The sequence below is a fragment of the Patagioenas fasciata genome, chromosome 14, assembly GCF_037038585.1.
Source record: "Patagioenas fasciata isolate bPatFas1 chromosome 14, bPatFas1.hap1, whole genome shotgun sequence".
Taxonomy (NCBI): domain Eukaryota; kingdom Metazoa; phylum Chordata; class Aves; order Columbiformes; family Columbidae; genus Patagioenas; species Patagioenas fasciata.
Window position 1 is genome coordinate 177,459 of NC_092533.1, and position 19,378 is coordinate 196,836.

Sequence of the window (19,378 nt, forward strand, 5' to 3'; positions counted from 1 at the left end):
GTTTTCAGGTTGCCTTGGCAAGAGGCCGAGTGGAGGAACCCAAACTTAACGTTTGGTGTAGGGCTGACCAATTCACTGCACTTGCCTTGTCAGCAGAGCCTGTGACTGCAGTGGAATGCTCCCTTTCTCCATTTTTATGTACTCACATGTATCTTTGCCTGGGACCCATGACATACAGGGTTACTTGGTTATTCCCCCTTCCCCGCACACATGCAGAGCAGTGCTGTAACCTCATTACACAGGTCTCAGAGTTGGATAATTGCCAGCCTTTCACAACCAGGGCTTTCATCACTCTTTCATTTGAAATTGTATAGGCCAGCTCTGACCTATGGGGGTCATATACCAGTGTAATGCATAATATCTCAGAAATCAGTTTCTCTAATTTCATGCCACGTCCAGGCCTTTGACCTTCTGAAACAGCTGCAGAAACAGTGATCGACTGATCTGTTTTCCTCAGCTTTTAGCACCAGTTCTATGGTTTATGTGATCTTTGTTGCTCTTTGCAGGTTCATATAGGTCCTGGCTGATTTGGGGTTAGTGATGTCAGCAGGTCCTGTGATGAAATAGATATGTGGCTAAGTCGCATAGTAAGTAAATTCTTGTTAGATCCTTGCCAGTATTTTGTGTTACCCAAAATTCAAGTGTTAACCTTGTGCATCAAGGTTGCATGGGGATTAAACACATGCAAAAACTGGACACCTTGTTCCTTTTCTTCTTGCCCTGGAAGATTTATCCATAGCATCTTGTCAACACCTACTGCAGTAAGCAGCATTCTGTTCATAAGGCAAAGCAGTACCTGGACAGTATATCATCACTTAAGTACTTGAACACACTCTAGCCTGTGAGAACTGTTACTGTTTACACATGGGACCTTGAGGCACAGAGTTGCCCAGACTCATTAAGAAAATCAACTTGCTGGCAGATTCTTTGAGTGCAGAGCTATGCAGTCACATCCGTGTGATCCCACTTTTCCTAGAGAGTTTGCTCCTCAGCAGCTGCATGGAGGTTGTAATCCCTGCACATATATGAGCAATGGGCAGCACTTCAAAAGAGCTGAGGGAAACATTCCGTAAAGCAGTCTGCCGTGGCCAGGTAGGCAATCATTTACCTTACAGAACCAAAACCAATATTATTACAGAGCTGCAGTTCCTTTCTGCTGAATCCTAGGTAGAGAGAGCTTGCGCTCTGACTCCAGAGTGAACCATCTTCCTCTGCTTTTGTTCTTGGAGGTGAATGCTGCTCTGTCTGGTGCGCATTGAGATTGAAGAGGACAGCTGTATGCGAGGTGATCAGGCATCAGGTTTGCGTTGTGTGTTTCATCATTATTTCATCCTCGTGGAGGCTGTGTAGTATTGACTGTTACAGTGAGAATCATCAGCCAGGAGAGCAACTGCTTTTCCAACAGTAGTGGGAATATTGCAGGCAGCATGAACAGTAGAGCTCTGTACATTTCTTCCCCTCACCACCCCACCTCCCTGCCCGGGAATACTGCCTGACTTTGCTCTTCATTTTTGTTTTATCATTCACGAGTCTGGATCCTCTGTACCCTGAAGTGCAGATTACAATCCAGCTGCCTCTAATGGAAAATGCTGGCACCAAACCTCACATTCTTGAAATTTACTGGAGCCACCATGGTTCATCTTCCTCATATTGCTTTCAGGCTATGAAGGACTTGGTCCAGTGCAAGGAAGTTTTTCCTCTAACACATTAAGAACTCATTCAGCAGGTTCTGACACAAGGCAGGCCACATCTATGTTATGCCTTATCATAGACTGCATGTGAGGTGCATGCAGGATCCTCTGTGAAACAAGAAATTCATTCACCACACTGGTGCTGTTTCCTCATTTGTTGCTCCTGTCTTTGGTGGCAGGAAGAGCCCTACAGTATCTGCAGGAAGATAGTTTCAGTTTCCTCTTCTGTTCGAATCAACAGCACTGGACAGTCCTTTCCATTACTGGGAAGCCCTTTTGAACAAACTGAGAGTACACATCACGAGTTTTCCTCTGAAATGACTGTACATCACTGCAAGCAGCAGTTCAGTGATGTGCTCGGCATTTCTTCTGAACATCTGCGACTGCCACAGCCAGTCCAGAGTGGGCTTGACCAAGCAAGTATTTTGTTTGCAGTATGTGCTGTGTTAGTTGTACCTTATTTTGTGTAGTACTAATGTTATGAAGATTATAGCACGCTGGTGCTTCTGGTGCTTTTTTCAGGATTTGATCGCAACAGCCCTTCTTGAGTCAAAACCAGAACATGTTACTGCGCAGTGCGGAAGATGGTGAGGCTCACTGAAGGACCTCGGAGTCCTGCTGCAGGGGCTGTGCAAACACTGACTGCTGTGCCTGGGCTAATATTTACAGCGCCACACTCCGCTCTTTACAGGGCTAGAGACAGACAGCAGGCACAGTTCATATTAACACCTGTAAACTACAGAAATATTAACCTAATGCAAACAGCCCAGCAGAAGCTAATGTCTATATTCACAGAGAACCAAATAAAAACCTCTTTCATTTCCTAGCACGACTGCTAGTGCCCTAAATAGCTCTCACTGCTCATTGCCAAAGAAGGCTCAGGGGTTTTACATCCACAGCAGCTACACGTAGTTTTCTGCTTCAATACATGTGGTATTTGGCCACTTCTGGCTCAGACAGTTTCATTATTTTGTCCCTATCAAGAAAGCATTCAAAGCTGCTCTTGTATTTTAGCCTCCGTGTGGCTCACAGCAGGAAGATCAGAGGCATTTAGGTGTCTGTCTGGACAGATACAAAGTCATATACCTTAATGGATAGACTGTATATTTGGTGAGAGTAACAGTCTGTACGTCACCCTACAAGAAAAAGGAACTAGTAATTTTTTTATTATAACAATTTAGGGTGAGCGATTGACATGCTGAACAACAGAACTCCAGTCCGGAGGGGTTTTCAGCAATGAGAGGACTGGGTCAACAGCCACCTGGTGAAGTTTAGGAGGGAGCTGGAGTTGTGTGACCGGACCTACGTGAGCCCTTATACCTGTTCTGGCTGAAGAGCAGCCCCACTGAAAGGGCCCGGAAGTTGCCGTGGACATCAGTAAGCTCTGATCCTGAACAGGGCAGCCCAGGCACCGTGCTGTACTAGGAAGAACATGGCCAGAGACTGAATGAAGTTATTCCTGTCTACTTAGCAGTGGCATGGCCACATCTGGACTGCTGTGTGCAGCTCCCTGCCCCTGGAGTTCAAGAGGGATGTGGAAGAGCCCTAGAGGATCCAGTGGAGGGCTACCAAGATGACCTAGAGGATAATCTGCAAAGAGGGTAACAGAGCTGGGCTTGTTTGCTTGCAAAGAGGTATTTCATAGCTACTTCAAGGTGAGTTGCAAAGGTGACAAACCCAAACTCATGTTGGCAACAGCAGGTGATACAAGAAGTGATGATGGCCACAATTTCTAGCTTGGGTTGCTCAGGCTGGATACTATGAAAAACATTTTTGCCAAGAAGTTGGTGCAGTGCTAGAATGGGTTATCCCGAGATGCGTTGGAGTCTGTATCCAAACTTGTACAAAAAGCCACAGCTGACTTGCTCTTGTGTTGGTGGTGGTACTGCCTGGCACACAGGTTTTTTATTAGGAACTCCAAGTCCTTTCCCACCAACTAGTCCAGGCAATGGTCAGTGTGCACATGCTGGGATGACAGATGCAGAAGCAATCCAAGTCATGAGCAGCTCAGAAGAAAAATTATTTGTAAAAGGAAAAGCAAAATATTTCTCCTTAGAACAGCACTACTCTACTACTTGAATTCTAAATATTTTCAGAGACTAGAACATAGAAAGAGTAAGTAGCTTTAATAATGCATTACACTAGATTTTGATCCAAAGACATTTAAGTAATGCACTGTGAGCCCATTTTTCTGGCCCAGGTATATCCACGAGGCATATGGCTACTTGCTCTCTCCTCATCTGAAGTAAATTCACATGCAGGACAGGGGAGCCGGCAGTGGCAACACACACCCATGTACTATACTGAACATAACAGACAAAAAAATAATGGACCTGGAAACAAGATTTTACTGTTCCTGTAGGCTGCCAAGGTACTTAAACAGGTATGAGAGCTTACACAACATGCATAAGGTTATTTTCCCTTGATTCGGCAGCAGCCTTACAGCTGCTTTCTGCAGCGAAGGGACTGAGTTTCCACGCGCTCAGGCTGTGAGCCAGAGCACTCGGGGCACTTCGGCAGCAAGGATCAGCTGCCACCCTCATGGCCTTTACACAGAATCAGGGGCAGCAGGCTCCAGCTGCTTGCTGGTTTTTATTTTAATCACTCCTGAACATTTTCTCCTCTTTGCTTGTAAAAGAGATGGGCACATGGCGGGCAGCAGCACAGAGGCTGTTTACTTTACACCTTATCAACAGCATTAGGTGCTTTAGAGACTACCAGGAAAGACCCAGGTACGAGCCGCTCCCACATGACAGGACTTTGGACCAGAGCAGAGAGCTGCTGCGTCCAGATGGACGAGGCTTTCTCTACTACTTCTGCCCCTGGCAACAAGGTTTCTAGGGTTTCCAATTTGTCTGTCCTCAAAAAAGCCCTCCTTTCCCTCCTGTTATTTTAAAGCATCCAAAAAATTACTTGCCTTAAGAGCAATCATCAAGTTGGGTTGACTGTCCAGAATACCTCACTGTACTCAGAGGAGTTTTGTGTTTTTTATACAGAAGCGAAGGTCACTCAGTGTCAGAATAAAGGGAGACTCCATGTGCCATATGCAGTGTGTTCCAGAACACAAAGGCTGTTTGGCTAAGAGAGGAGAAGGTAAGGCTTCCCATGAGATTTTGCATGCAAGCCAAACGGGTAAAGCTGTCCATTTTTTTTTTTTTTAGTAACAGTATATAGACACTGTTGTGTTGTCAGGATTTTTACTTTAATTAACCTACGCTGAAGGGAGGCTGTGTCAAGCTGAGGCACCATCACAGGTATGCTTATGCACTTCTTTTACCCCAACGATCTAGGTGACTTGTAATAAAAAGGCAGATGTTCTAGCTAATCCTGGGCAGGCAGGACAGCCAGAGGGCACAGGAGCACAGCAGCAGCACTCTTCCATAAGCACGCACAGGGGCTGCCGTGCTGGACTCTGCAGCCCACCTAATGCCCTGGGGTGAAATAAAACCCCCTCACGTAGCCCTAAGAAGGCTCAGGAACACCAGATACTATGCAGGGCTCTTCAGTTTCTGTTTGTGCCACTTGTAGCCTAATCCCCCTTTGCTGGGAGCAGGATGTGTTGGAAAAGCAGCCAGCTGTCCCGGGCGGTGGCCGCGCCTCTGGCTCTGCAGCAGGGCTGACTGTGGGGCCCCGTCCCCAGCTGTGCCCGGAAGTGCGGGACTGAGCCCCCGGGGTGCACGCTCAGCACCCTCTGTCACCGCAGCCCTTACGGACAGGCATGCACCGAGCGGTGCTGAGGGACAATGCTGTGTTGATTTCTACAATCTCCAGAGGACGTGCAGAAAAGGTGATGCTCTCTTCCTAGAGAGCATGATCTTCAGGGTCTCTTACTCTCAGGTGGGTTTTGTTAGATAAGAGCTGATAGATGAATACAGACACATCTTCTGAGAACCATAGTATTCAAAAGTATTGCTTCATAGGGCAGGAGAAAGGTAAAACACACTTGGTTGGTAGGTTGCAGTTCATTTTAATCTGGCACCCAATAGAAATCTAACAGAAAAGCAGTATTTCCTTTTTTAACTCCATGGTCATCACCCCCATGCCTTTTTTAATTGTCAGAGCTCTGTGGTGACAGGTAACTTAGCTGTAAAGCAGAACACACACGTTCATCGCGTATGATGATTAACTCTCAATTAGCATCACTATTCCTTCACTTTGATACTTTTCTTCCGTATTACATACCCCCTCAGAACCCATGCCAAACCGTTGGAGTGGCAGAAGGCAGCAGGCCGGAGTTCATCCTCGCCCTGGTCTCTCTCTGAAAACAGCTCCACAGGAGGCCATAAAAACACCCAAAAGGGAAACCTGGAGTAGCCTGCCCTTACGGAGAGCTGTTTGCTCACCTCATCTGTTGGCTGGCACCATAGAAATATGTCCAATTTTCAGCTTTGTCATCCCCACCCAGACTCTAAATGGAGATACCAGCAATTCTGTTACACTGAGCCAGTACTCAAAAACAAAACTGTAGTTCTAGTTTAACAGCTGCAGCTTGGGAAAACCATGGCTGACATGTCAATAAGGACTTAGCAGGTGTGACAGAGGAGTTACCCTTCTCCAGTTTTCATTGTTGATCTTTATGGAAGAATAAAGACTTATTTGCTGGGGATACCTGATCCTGGCTGGTGATGGGCTGAGAAATCATTTTAGCCATCCTGCATTCTTCACTTAACACTGAAGTGCCACAGGGAAGAAGGTCCAGTGCTCAAACACTTTGGTTTGTTCCAACTCTCTATTTTACTGGTCAGAAGTCACAACTAACAACAAAGTCCACAGCGATGTTTAGTATTGAAAAAGCCATGGTGAGAGCTCAAGCAATGACATACGCTGCCTCACAGTCTTGAGGCAAGACAGCCTAAAAGCTGCTTTAGTGTTCAGTGAAAAAAGCCTGTTCTTTCCTGAGGTGGCTCTGATTTCTGGCTTCATGCTCAGCCAGTGTCTTGCAGAGGGTCAGGACTTTTTAAACAGACCTCCTAATTTGTCCTAGCGGTCTCAGCAGAGCAAGGCAGGTGCCCTTTCTCTTTTTTCCCTGTCACAGTCCAGCTGTCTGCAGGGAGCTGAACTTTGTGCTACAAGACACAACTCTTTTGAGCAGCTTCTACTCCAGATGTTGCTTTGGTGCCCCCAGTTTCCTGAAGCGAATGATATGTTCCTGCTTCCTTTGCTCCGTAGTCCATGACTTGCACTTGGTGCAGAATTTCAGCATTGGACAATAGCTCTGAGGTTCACAGAGCTCCTGGTAAACAGAGGAAAAATGCATAATGTCGAGTGGTTGGTATTTGGAGATTCTGGGCAGACAAAAGCATATCGTTTATCCCAAGAGCAAGAATGTTCTCAGTGTAGGCACAATCACTGTTTATCCGTGTCAGCACCTGCAGCTGAGACACCAGTACAGTCCCCTGGCTAAAACAAACTGGGAGCCAGGAAGCCCATGAGTCTCTTTAGCTACATCAGTTCCTAAGGGGAGAAAACAATCCTAGCTTTACATGAAAAAAAATTACTAGCTTTGTGCAGACTATTCGGGAGGAAGGTCTTGGGAGTCCCACAGAGCTTCCTGCTATGATGGCCAAAACCAAAATATAATCAAATATGAAGAATAAACAACAAAACAGAGAATAGCATTATGTAACTGTATAAACCCCTACTAGGTCCTCTATCTCCAAGAAGGTAACAGAGACGGAAGAGAGACAAACACTGGTGGCCAGGCTGACCGAAGTGCGAAATGTTTTCTAGCAAGACCTGCACACACTGGGATTCTGCAGCCCAGAAGAGCCTTTCACGCTGCTGTTCTGTTCTCCTGCCCGACAGAAAACACCTCCGCGTCCCTGCTGCCTTGCCCAGCGCGCTGGGCACCTGCGGCTGAGGGACCACGAACCGACGGCCCGGGCCCCAGAGCCGCCCCCCGGTCCCAGAGTCCCCCCCCTGGTTCCAGAGCCCCCCACCGGGTCCCAGAGCCCCCCGCCCGGGTCCCAGAGCCCCCCGCCCGGGTCCCAGAGTCCCCCGCCCAGGTCCCAGAGCCACGCCCCGGTCCCAGAGCCACGCCCCGGTCCCAGAGTCCCCTCCCCGGTCCCAGAGCCCACCCCCGGGTCCCAGAGCCCCCTCCCCGGTCCCAGAGTCCTCCCCGGGTCCCAGAGCCCCCTCCCCGGTCCCAGAGCCCACCCCCGGGTCCCAGAGCCCACCCCCGGGTCCCAGAGCCCCCTCCCCGGTCCCAGAGTCCCCCCCCGGGTCCCAGAGCCCCCTCCCCGGTCCCAGAGCCCCCCCCCGGGTCCCAGAGCCGCCCCCGGTGCGCGGACCCGGACCCGGACCCGGACCCGCTCGTGCGTCGGGAACCGCTCGCGGGCGGCGGTCGCGCGCTGCAGCCGGAACCCGCAGGCGCGAGCACGCGGGAGATTTTATTTCATGTTTACGTGCAGCGCGAGGCCCAAGAGCCCAACGGCGGAAAAAGCCGCTTCTCGGCTCCGTTCGGATCTTCTTGTCCCTCACAGCCCGTGCGCCGCTCACACGCGGCGGCAGCGTCGCCGTTCACCGGCCGGCAGCGCTCAGCGCTGTGCGCCGCGGGGCGGGCGCGCCCCGGAAGCGGAAGCAGGAGCGCGCGGCGCCTCAGTGGCGGCGGGGCCGCCGCCTGGCTCTTCCGCTTCCTCCCGGAGCCGGCGGCGGGCGGCGCGTCCCTCGGCAGCGGCCCATGGACCGGCACAAAGTGAAGCGGCAGCGGCTGGACCGGATCTGCGAAGGTGAGGCGGGGCGGGCGCCCCTCGGCAGCGGCGGCGCCGCCCCCAGCCAGGCCCGGCAGCGCGCCCGTGCCCGGCGGGACCCGGCCCTGTCGAGCTGAGCTGAGCGGGGCGGCCCTGCGGCTCCGGGCCCTGCGCTCCGCTGCTCCGGGCCCTACCGCCGGGAAGGCCCGGCCCAGCGCTGCTGCTGCCGGGGCGCCGGTGCCGCGGCCGGTCCGAGCGGTGTCTGCGGCGCCTGCCCAAGCCCGGGGGACGCCCGGCTGGTGCCCGGTGAGCTCGCCGGCTCTGCTCGGTTGCGGAGGAAGCAGTCCGTGCCTCGGCATGCCGAGATGGGGGCAGCTTAGCGGGCAGTAGGCCTGGAGTGGGTTTACAACGGGTTTCAGCAGCCTGGAGGGAAGCGGCATGCTTCCCAGCCATCTCTGTTGTCTCATTGTTGATAAAACGTGATGCTGGTGGCAGAGGCTTTTATTTTTCCCAGATTCGTTTCCCTGCGTTTGTTTCCTCTTTATGTCTTTTGCTTTGACTGATCCTTTCCTAAATATTGTAGAACCCTAACAGAACTAATGACTTGTTGGACCAGCAAATTAGGGTTCCAGAATTATTGTCTTTGATGTGGTCGCTCCTGCTGACTTTCTTAATAGGCATACGGCCGCCCATTGTGAATGGCCCGATGCCAGCGCGGCCCCTGGTTGCACTCCTGGATGGACGGGACTGCACTGTGGAGATGCCCATCTTGAAGGATGTTGCTACAGTGGCATTTTGTGATGCTCAGTCAACTCAGGAAATCCATGAAAAGGTGGGCAAGAAATGTGCAAGCATTCAAACATAGAGCTTTGCCTCTCAGGGTGTGATTGATTTGGACTGTCTCTTGCTGTAGGTGCTGAACGAGGCAGTGGGAGCTCTGATGTATCACACCATTACCCTTTCTCGTCAGGATCTGGAGAAATTCAAAGCCCTCAGGGTCATTGTGCGTATTGGCAGTGGCTATGACAATGTTGACATCAAATCCGCCGCAGAATTAGGTATGATGACACCATTAGGGCTCTGCTGTGATCAGAACTGAATATGAAGTGGAACACTGCACGTGTTTTTCTGCTTTGTAGCTGAGTGCATTTAAAACCTTTTTATATAAAAAGATTTGGAACTGCATAGTATTAGGCATCTTTAGGAAGCTGACCAATATTGGAGCTGGTGGGTGGCTTGAAAGATTGGTTCTCCATTCCCAGATTGCTCTGCTATGGACGTTGGTGTCTTTGCTATTGTTTGGGATTCAGAAACTTGAATATGATGTGCAGATAACTTCTGGTCAGGCAGCTTTGAGTTGTTTGTGAGGAAGGAATTGAGCAAAGCCTGATGTCTGAAAGCAGCCTCCAAGTGCTGATGCCAGATAAACTCACTGTAAATGCTTGATAAGTGAGTTTTCTGGTTAATTTTTTATATGCAGGAAAGTTCTGATTCAACTTTATTATTGATCCCTTTAAAGCCCCAGACAGGTAAAGAGTCTCTAGATCAGGTGACAAAAAGCTGCAATTTATTAAACATATGGCTGTGAGACTTTGGGACCTTGTAGTCCCCTAGATGAGGTGGATCACGTAAGTGCCCTTCCCCTTCTTTTTTAGGTTTGTGTCAGTGGTTTGAAATTTTTCTTAATGTAATGCAGATCAGATTAAGCTTAAATCAGACACAAGCATTTATATATAAAATTGAAATAGCCATTACAATTTCCAGATCTGTAAGAACAGATGAATTGCAAACAAATGAAAAGTGCATATTTGTCTAGTGCTTGAATTTGATCTAAAGAGTCTTCTTATCTGAATGATGCCAGGGAGTACTCTCAACAGTTCCTGGCAAGCTCTTCATCTCTCATCTAGCCAGTACAATTTTGGGCTGAGTTTGGGACCTAATCTGCTCTTAGAGTTTTCTACTTAAATTCACCATCCATCAGATTCATTCACACTCAAAGCTTTCTCTTTCCCTCCACTCCACACTCATTAACGCGAGGAGAAATGGGTCAAAATTCTTTCACTATCAGACTGCTGCTTGGCATTTTTGCTTTGGAGCAATAGTATGATGAGCTGTAAGCATGGCCAGATTTGCTTTTTCATGGGCAATTAATGATTATTTTCATGCTTAGCCAGGCCCTGTAATTCTTTCTGAGGTAAGATACTGTTTACTGTGTGTTCTGGATCTTCAAATCAGACCAAAGGGCTGTTGTGTGTGTTTGCATTTTCTTACATTTAGGCATAATATTGCATGTGAACAGGAATTAGTGTCTAGTTGTGTAGGAGATGAATGTATGTGGTATCTGAAGATGGATGAGATGGCAGCCAGTGAGATTAAAAGCAATGAGGTTTCCCTGTCTCCCGTCCTCATGTCCTCTGAGTGGTCTGTGTGGCATTACGGCACAATTGCAAAGGATTTGACAGAGAAAAGGAGTCAGATCTCTCGCATTGTGTGTGGCCATTGCTCTCCTGGTTCTCTCGGAGAGTGTGGTCTGAGTTCAGTCGAATGTGTCCTCTGTGGTAGGTTTACAAGAGCGTGGTGCATTGCTGAACTTTGTGTGCTTTCAGTCATTGCCTGGATTTTATTCCTAGTTTCTTAGATAGGTGATGGACTTTTGAGGAGGAAGAGTTTCCTTGGTCTGGCAAGTAGCAAGGGTTACATTTGGGCAGAGACCCTTTTTTTCCTCTAGTTATTTTTATTTCTTGGCTGGTCCGTTGAATGAAGGATAGCAGCAGTGAGAGGTGATACGCTGCCAGCCCCCTCCCGCACCCGTCCTTCTTTTTCTTTAATAGATTGCTCAGGAGTGACCAAGTTTTGCTATGGTGTTCCATCTTCCCTTTTCTGACAGTAATTTGTGCTGCCAGGACTTTAACTCTGTTTGCATGAGTAATTTGCCTGGTAGTTCTAGTCACGGGTCTTATGGTCCCTTGTGGTTGTGTGTTATTCTAGAGTGGGAATGTTATCTGTTGTTCCTAAGTGTAACTTGAAATGGATTTAGAGAGGCTCCTGTGGCATCTCTCTGCATTTAATGAGTTAGTTACTTATTGTTGCTCCTGGGGAAGCTGATGCTTGCAATGAGCACCTGGACTGTGAGGCATGAAAGAGCTCAACCATCCATCTTAATTCTTCTAGAGTCTGCCAGTCAGTTTGTCAGGAGTAGCTCTGGAACAAGTGCATCATTTTGCATGCAGATGTTCTAAAGCAGACAGTTTATTGCATCACTTGTATGACCCAGTTTTCTCATGTCAGCCTGTTTTGGGGTTTTTTTTGGTTTGGTTTGGATTGGGGTTTCTTGGGGTTTGGTGTTTTGTTTGTGTGTCAGTCAAATGGATATCTATAAGGAAGGAGTAGTATTTCCTTTGGGTTAAAAAGCTGGCTGGTCGCATCTGTGTTTCTGTAGAATGAGCTTCTGAAATGAATCCCATGTTTCTTGGCAGTAGTTCTGGAGCACTGAATTGTCTTTCAGCACTTATGCCTGAAGAACTCTATGTTGGTTTAGTGTTGCAATGCTAAAAATCCTATATGACCTCTGTGGCTTTGTAGGCATTGCAGTTTGCAACATCCCTTCCTCCTCAGTAGAGGAGACTGCGGACTCCACCCTCTGCCACATCTTGAACCTCTATCGACGTGTTACTTGGCTCCATCAGGCCATGCGGGAAGGGAATCGAGCCTCAAGCGTGGAACAGATTCGAGAGGTGGCTGGAGGCGCTGTGCGTATCCGTGGGGAGACTTTGGGCATCATTGGACTCGGTAAGTGATGGGAATAGTTAGATTGAAAAGTGAACTGTGAAAGTTTTTGGGAACCTAAGAGTCACAGACTGAAAAAAAGTGGTAATTTTACAGCTATTAATTCTGGAATACACTGGCATATAAGGAACGCTAGTGCCCTGTTCTGTGATGCTGGATATCTTCAAGATATGGGTGTATGTCTTGGGACTGGGGATTTTTTTTCATATTCATATGGCTAGAAGAATTGAAATGTTCAGGCAGCTTGTCTTGGTGACAATTTCCCTGTGTGCTAGGCTGTATCAGTAACAAAGCCACCTGAAAGCTACCAATTCCTTCGCCAAGGTCTTGTAGTGAGATAATTACTGCTGCTTGCTCAGGGTCCAGATTTGCTTTGAAAAACAGAGCTCCTTCTAGGCCAAGCTCTGGCTATTGCATGGGGAAGGACTAGAATTAACCACATGGGATCAGCGCTGAGTAACTTCCTCTGGGTCCCTATGGCAATCCCAGGGGTTTCCAGGGCTGCAGTACCTCAGGCCCTGGCAGTAAACTCCAGTGTAGGCTCCCAGTCTACCCCAGTATCTTGTCTTTAAAGTTTGTTTTACCTTTCCTTGATGATTGTGGGTTTTCTTTTGTGAAGGCCGAGTTGGACAGGCAGTGGCTCTGCGAGCCAAGTCCTTTGGCTTCAACGTGATTTTCTATGATCCCTATCTGCCGGATGGAGTGGAGCGATCCTTGGGTTTACAGCGAGTAGGAACCCTGCAGGATCTACTAATGCACAGCGATTGCATCACATTGCACTGCAGCCTGAATGAACATAACCATCACCTCATCAATGACTTCACTATTAAACAGGTGCAGCAGGAGCTTGATTTCCCCCACAGAGCACTGTGGAAATGAATGCAAAAAGAAACTGCTGCTTTCACAGAGGCTGAGAGCGTGTGAATCCTGCTGCCTCTGCCGTGTGCCTCCTGCTGCCTTTGGAGGCTGGAGCGTGTGGATCCGGGTGCCTGTGCTTTGTGCTGTATAGAATTTCATGTTAAGAGAAGGATAGGATTGGCTCTTTTTGCCAAGTAATTTAATTTATAAATAATGGTTTATGTGATCCAATAATTTCAATTTACAATGCGTAATTGACTTTCCTGGTTAGAGCCAGATGTGGTGTGACAGGGACTGTGTAAGTTTCTTTACACAGCTCTGCCAAATCCTCTCTGCCCAAGCCCACTGCGAAGTCAGTCTCGGGCTCTACTCCACTAGTCTATGAATGCTTTTCAGTGCTTTCACGAGAGACACCTGGACGTTGTAGTCCAGTTTTGTGTAACTGGATACTTGATTCATTTCCTCTTTCTTTTTTAACATAGTAGGATGAATATGGAGTGCAGAACTTGAGAGTTCCACTTTTAGCCTTGTTGTCTTGTGGTTTTGTTTGTTCATTTTTAAAGCAATTTCTCAAGCATTGCTTGCAGGCATTTCCCCTGTGGTTAGCTTTGCAGTGAGAGCACTCCTAATTCGTCCAGGCCTCATCTAATCACTGCAGGCTCCTGCTCATTTCCAGTAGACTTCCCAAGACTCACTTAGCTTCCATGAAAAGTCTCATTCTCAACCCACTTAATATTTTTCTTCTTCCAGATGCGCCAGGGCTGCTTCTTAGTGAACACAGCCCGGGGAGGGCTGGTAGATGAGAAAGCCTTAGCGCAAGCCTTGAAAGAGGGAAGAATCAGAGGAACAGCATTGGATGTGCACGAGTCTGAGCCCTTCAGGTAACGGTGCCCCTGCGTGCCTGCTGCTGTCCTGTGGCTCACCTACGCTGCATGAGTCTTCTTTTTTGAAATTGAGTTACATTGGTACCCGAGAGGACAGGTGAAAGTATCACTTCTGGAGAGTAATGTATTTCTTTTCTTTCCTTTTTTTCCCCTCCACAGCTTTGCTCAGGGGCCCTTAAAGGATGCACCCAATGTGATCTGCACCCCTCACACTGCCTGGTATAGTGAACAGGCTTCCATTGAATCCAGAGAAGATGCAGCTAAAGAGATCCGCAGAGCTATTACAGGTAATGAGGAAGACTGTGTGCTCTGCAGCTGCTGCTGAATTACTATTCTTTCATTAGTTCAGTGCAAGAATTGTGTTGATCTGAAAACTTGGACTCTGTTACTGGTTTCTGGAACTGGAGTGTAAGTTGATAATTGTCTCTTTGTTTTCTGAGAATCTTGAATTAATGCTGGAGTGGCACTTTCCCTCCCTGGGAAAGCCTCGTACCCAGTACATCTTCCAAATCCTTCACAGTAATTCCTTTGACAGTTACAGAGTACACCTTTTTTTCTGGAGTAGGACATACTGTCTCTTGGGGAAGGTGAGGCTGGGCAATTGCAGCTTGTGGTAAATAATTCCCACCAGATCACAGAAGTGGGAAGGAAGGATCAGTTTCTTGTCTTCTCCAGAGACCAGTTGTTCAGAGGAGTCTCCCCTCAGCGTGTTATTCTGTGGAGGTAGATGGAAAAATGTTGCGCGTTTCCTTTCTACATTCCTTTGCAAATGCTTCAGGGAGCAAGCCCTTCCTACTTGTGTCCTGGTTTTTTGTCACTTTTGGCTCTCTTGCAGGTCACATACCTGACGCACTGAGGAACTGTGTGAATAAGGAGTACTTACTGTTAGCAGCTCAGTGGTCCAGTATTGATCCTGCAACTGTCCACCCAGAACTCAACGGAGCTGCAGCTTACAGGTAAGATATGCAGGTTGTCCAAGTCACCGCTTCCAGCCTGTCTTCTGCCGAATCAGGCCAACATCCCCTTTGGGTTTGAGAGCTGCTTGTACCTGCAGGCAGGCACGTTTCTGTTCCTGTAACCTCCATACATGAGCTTTTCCCAGAAACTTAGCCACAGCACTTCTGAAGCTGTACTAGGATTTAATATTTATTTGGTGATATTTAGTTGCAGCTGCATACTGGTTAATTTTTCCAAATCTTTGCAAGACCTGCCCAAGATGTAAGAAAGCCTGCTGTGTGACTGAAAAGAGGTCTGGGTCTTAACATTTAGAAGTTGTGCATGTCATTATGGCTGTATAAACAAAGCACAGTTCGTATCTGTAGCCCAAATGTGGACTGTTAAAGAGATATGGACCAGTGGGTTTGGGCAGTGGCCTAAACAGAGTGTATTTCAGGTGGTTTTGCCTGTTTACAGATGTACCAAGTGACTGTGGGCAGGTTGCTTTCGTTCTGTTTTTCTCCCATCTGGAAAGCAGGAAATTTATTCTCTTCCCTTCTCGGAGGGATCTACAGAGATTCAGTTACATTTATGGAGAAGGCACAGTGAGGCAGAATGGATGTAGTGGAAGAATGGTTCATTAGCATTTCATGAGTATCACTCTCCGATTTTTCATCTTACGTCTGGCTGCTTTATGAGTTCAGCTCCTTACCTTTTCTGTCTGAGAGGCTGGTGAACGATAAGGCAGCTTGCAGTCCTCCTGCTGATGGGGAGGGAATTTCCTGCCCTTCATGATACCTTCCTACAGTGCCTCTGACAGTTTTCACTGGAGATAAACTTCGTATCTGTTTTCCACCTGCTCAGTGTGCGACCTGAGACTGCCTGCCTGTCTGAGAACTGGTGTCATTTGGTATTAGGACATAACTGCTGCTCTTCAGCTCTGGAGACTTTTCCTGTGTTCCATATTCTGTCAGAAAGAGAGATTTGTATTCAGCAAGTGCCTGAGGGCACCGTTCCTTTCCCCTTGCATAACTCTTGGACAAGCTTGTAATGTCCATGTTTCTCTTGGTTTTAGGTTTCCTCCAGGAGTAGTGGGAGTAGCCACCCCTGGGCTACCAGAACCACCAGTAGTGGAAGGGATTGTAGCTCACGGGATCCCTTCTGTGTCTCACTCTGCACCGCGTACGCCTTCCCCTGGAGAGACGAGCAAACTGGATGCAGACAGAGAGATTCCTGCTGACCAATAGCGGCATCTTCCTCTCCTCTGGCAGCAGAAAAAAGGAGGGTATCTCCTCTTAGGACCTTCTTTAACAGCCTGCAGAGACTGGTTCCTGTTCATAAAGGACAGGAGAATGCATTTCATTACTGGCAAACTTTAGCTCTTGCCTTTATTTTGTAACCCATTAGTTTTAATCTCTCGATGAATCTTTCTCCTTGTCTGGGGCAGGGCAGCAGTGACCTTGCCTCCCCTCGGAGATCCTTGGTTTAACCAATGATTTTTCCCGTATATCTGCCTTGGTTGTCTGTGACAAGAGACTGTCCTCGTGCACTTGAAAACAGAAGTGGGGCTGCCTGATTCAGCGGTGGCTCTCGCTGTCCCTAACACCAGACTTGAGTGCACACTCTTCAGTTGTGACTTGTAGCTTGAATTTAATTTGGCTGAACCTCTCTAAGTGTAGCCATGGGGAATATTAGAAGAATATTAGTGAATTGGAGAAGTCGTGAATATTGTCTTTATTATGCCCTTGGTAGAATGCAGTCTGGGCTCAGCTCTGTGCAGTACTTCGCTTGTTTCAATTAAGGTTTCCTATGAGAACAGACATAGCGCTGGCATTGCGAGTTCTTGACCATACGAGGTTTTGTCTATGCATTACTAGGCCTGAAGTTCAAAGTAACAGTCTCAAAGCCAGCCTGATAAATTATTTGAAAGAGATTAAAATGTCATCACATGTGTTCTGGTGGCCGCTGTGTGTGTGAGGCCTCACAATAGTTCACCCTGGAGTCTGTGCGATTTGGAGAAGGCAAGAGAATGCGCAAGCAGGATAAACTCGCGCTGGGAGACAGCAAGTAGCAATAACTTGCAGCTGCAGTTGCCGATTCCTGACACGCGTACCTCACAGTGTAATGGTGGTGTTTATCCACGGGGTATCTGTCATGTTAAAATTCTAAGCTTTGGGCTTCAGGTTTTTTTTGTTGTTTTTGGCATAACTGCATTAACTAGAGGTAACATACCAGTGTTAGCGACATTTCTCTGTGCTGATGGAAAAGGCGGCTTTTAACAGTTGACCAAATTACTCTGCTTGGGCTCTGCTAGCGTGTACTGCATCGCCAGTAGCGGGCAGGGCAAGGCTTTTTGGTACACGAATAAGCTTTGTGGTACTGAATGAGAAAGAACGCGCTCAGCTTGTCACCTGGAGCCAAGACAGGATTGTTGCTCTCAAGTCTGTTACCATTTCCCAAATGATTGAATATGAATTGCTGCTTTAAGGGGTATGGAGTCTTCAGCAAAACAAGTTCCACAGGAGATAATTTTCCTTAATTCCAAGTCTTCCTTTAATTTCATTGTTACACTTTAGTTTGTTTTCTTTCTGTGCACAAGATGTTACAATTTCTGATTGATGTGTTCATGTTGTGTGGGTATATAAAAGGAGGTGCTGCATGGGAGGCACACTCTGTGGGTTTGTCTGCCTCTGTTGTGTTTGTGACTGGAGGCTGGACAGCTGGGAACAGACTGGAAATGCATCCTGAGGTGTGGACGAAATCCTCCGCTGAGGCTGTTTACAGTTTGGGAGGCTGAGGAAAGCTTTCGGAGTCACTGGGTTTTCAGATTTTTTCCTGGTTTTACATTTTTCTCCAATACTGCCTTCATGTAATGGTTTACTACTGATACAGTGAAGTGATTGATTCCTTTCTCCTCGAACCCCCACCTCCCTAATACTCCCCAGCAATTCAAGAAAGGAAAACAGACAAGAAGTAAACTTCAGGTGTTTCCTTACAGATTTTTACACTTTAACTTTTTAGCATTAGTGTGACGATATTAGTTCTCTAGTGTTGAGTGGGTTTTTTTATAAGATATTTGTCTCAGTGAAGGTTCTTGGCTTCTGTGTTTTCATGGATGATGCTGATTCTACTTAAAATTCATATACCTCCTTGGCTGCTCAGGTTTAGCAGATCAGACTGGGACTGGTGGGAGGCACAAGTTACAGAAGAAGTTTTCTCTGAACAAAAGCCTAGAGCTCAGAAGCACTTTGATTGCAGCTGTACCTAAAATAACCAGCAGCACTTTCTTGAGTTCTCCAATCTCTATGAAATCAAATTTTTACTATCTAGTAGCTCAGAAAGCTGTTCTTTGGACAGGCAGATAGGGAGAAGTTTTCGTGGACTGAGAGCTTATCTTCCGTTACCACATTAGGAAGCAGTCTTTCAATAACTCCTCTTTCCTTATTTGCTGCTGAAAATTCCTGCCCTGCTTACAGGTTCAGGACTGAGATTATTTTGTGGCAAGGGGCTTCTGGTTATGAGCTTTGTGAATACAGAGGATCAGAGTACATGGACTTTGTCTCTTCTAGAGCACAGTGCAAGAGAGATTTATTTTTTAAGAGGCAGCATTTTTTTTTCTCCTTTGCTGCAAATATCTCTATAGACCAGTGAAATAACTGAGCAGAGGAAGAGTGGAAAGATCTGGGGGACACGTGAGTTTCTCAATTCTTATTTTTGGTGCCTAGATATACTGGTAGCTATTAAGTGTAGAAATTAAGTAACTGATGTTGTAAGAAATATTTCTGGTTACGGGTACCAGGGATTTGAAGCTGACAGCATTGACAGTGGCTCTGTTCTGTCCAACACTATGTTGGATTGCAATTGGATATGAAAGCCATTTTTCCCTTGATTAAAGCCACAGCAGAAAAGGTTGAGGTAAAAATGAACAGAACCCTTATCGTGACTCTCTTTGTACTTATAGGATTACTCTTCCTGTATTCAATTTGTACCTCTGCTTATAGACTGAACCTGTTACCACCAGACACAGGCAGTTCTGAACAGATAGCTCAGAGAACTCACCAGTGCTGACGTACCTGGTGGTCTCCGCCCAGTCCTTCGTTAGCGCTCTCTTCTCATCTGGTACCCAGACGTGCAGCTCACCATCCCAGGCGTAGTGCAGGATACAGAAGTGGAAGGACTCTTCCTTCAGAACTAGCGCAGAGCTTTAATCCCAAAGAACAGAAGTCTCCCAGGGCGAGGCAGGAGTGCCCTGGCTGCACTGATCTGCTCACAGGAGGTGCTCACACTGTCCCAAGGTACATTCTGTTTGTCAGGGTCACTGCTGCTGACCAGCTTTTTTATAGAGGACTCAGAGTTTCAGAAATATATTTTTGTAGACAATGACTAAACTGTGAAACATTGAAATAAAGCATGTAAACAAAAACTTACAGCACTGTCCTCTGTACAGATGTTTTTCTCACTTCAGATCTATCCTGACTCATTAGAAAATGTTTGATTACTTCTTGGATATATTTTAATAAAGTTCTCCAAAGAA

General features: G+C 47.2%; 1 protein-coding gene and 2 long non-coding RNA genes across 8 annotated transcripts in view; 2 read left to right on the top strand and 1 right to left on the bottom strand.

The window, feature by feature from the left end:
* Positions 1-4,305, top strand: part of LOC136107996 (uncharacterized) — a 31,512-nt gene extending 27,207 nt beyond the window's left edge. Inside the window, exon 5 of the long non-coding RNA XR_010652347.2 lies at positions 2,873-4,305. This is a non-coding gene — a long non-coding RNA (uncharacterized lncRNA). The remainder of the gene's footprint in view (positions 1-2,872) is intronic.
* An 11-nt stretch (positions 4,306-4,316) lies between these two features.
* Positions 4,317-19,378, top strand: LOC136107994 (C-terminal-binding protein 2). 3 transcript variants are annotated; one of them, XM_071814584.1, is made up of 9 exons: positions 4,317-4,524; positions 9,058-9,212; positions 9,294-9,438; positions 11,963-12,169; positions 12,786-13,000; positions 13,775-13,905; positions 14,068-14,195; positions 14,744-14,864; positions 15,920-19,378. In XM_071814584.1, the coding sequence occupies exons 1-9, from the start codon at positions 4,332-4,334 to the stop codon at positions 16,089-16,091; spliced, it is 1,467 nt and encodes a 488-aa protein (XP_071670685.1). In that variant the 5' UTR covers positions 4,317-4,331; the 3' UTR covers positions 16,092-19,378. The 3 variants fall into 3 exon arrangements, with proteins under 3 accessions (XP_071670685.1, XP_071670684.1, XP_065705506.1); XM_065849434.2 differs by lacking the exon at positions 4,317-4,524 and adding an exon at positions 8,289-8,419; XM_071814583.1 differs by lacking the exons at positions 4,317-4,524; positions 9,058-9,212; positions 9,294-9,438 and adding an exon at positions 8,016-8,419.
* Positions 5,639-8,227, bottom strand: LOC136107995 (uncharacterized). 4 transcript variants are annotated; one of them, XR_010652345.2, is made up of 3 exons: positions 8,096-8,227; positions 7,334-7,485; positions 5,639-6,924 (listed from the first exon to the last, which is right to left on the bottom strand). It is a non-coding gene; the product is annotated as an uncharacterized lncRNA (long non-coding RNA). The 4 variants fall into 4 exon arrangements; XR_011741339.1 differs by having other exon boundaries at positions 7,334-7,533; positions 8,096-8,167; XR_010652346.2 differs by lacking the exon at positions 8,096-8,227 and adding an exon at positions 8,000-8,085.

What these genes read in the sequence shown, in the direction of transcription:
- LOC136107994 (XM_071814584.1), top strand. Translation starts at nt 4,332, where the DNA reads ATGGGCACATGGCGGGCAGCAGCACAGAGGCTGTTTACTTTACACCTT. An exon ending in GATCCGCAGAGCTATTACAG is followed by an intron (nt 14,196 to 14,743) that starts GTAATGAGGAAG and finishes GCTCTCTTGCAG; the next exon opens with GTCACATACCTGACGCACTG. An exon ending in AACGGAGCTGCAGCTTACAG is followed by an intron (nt 14,865 to 15,919) that starts GTAAGATATGCA and finishes TCTTGGTTTTAG; the next exon opens with GTTTCCTCCAGGAGTAGTGG.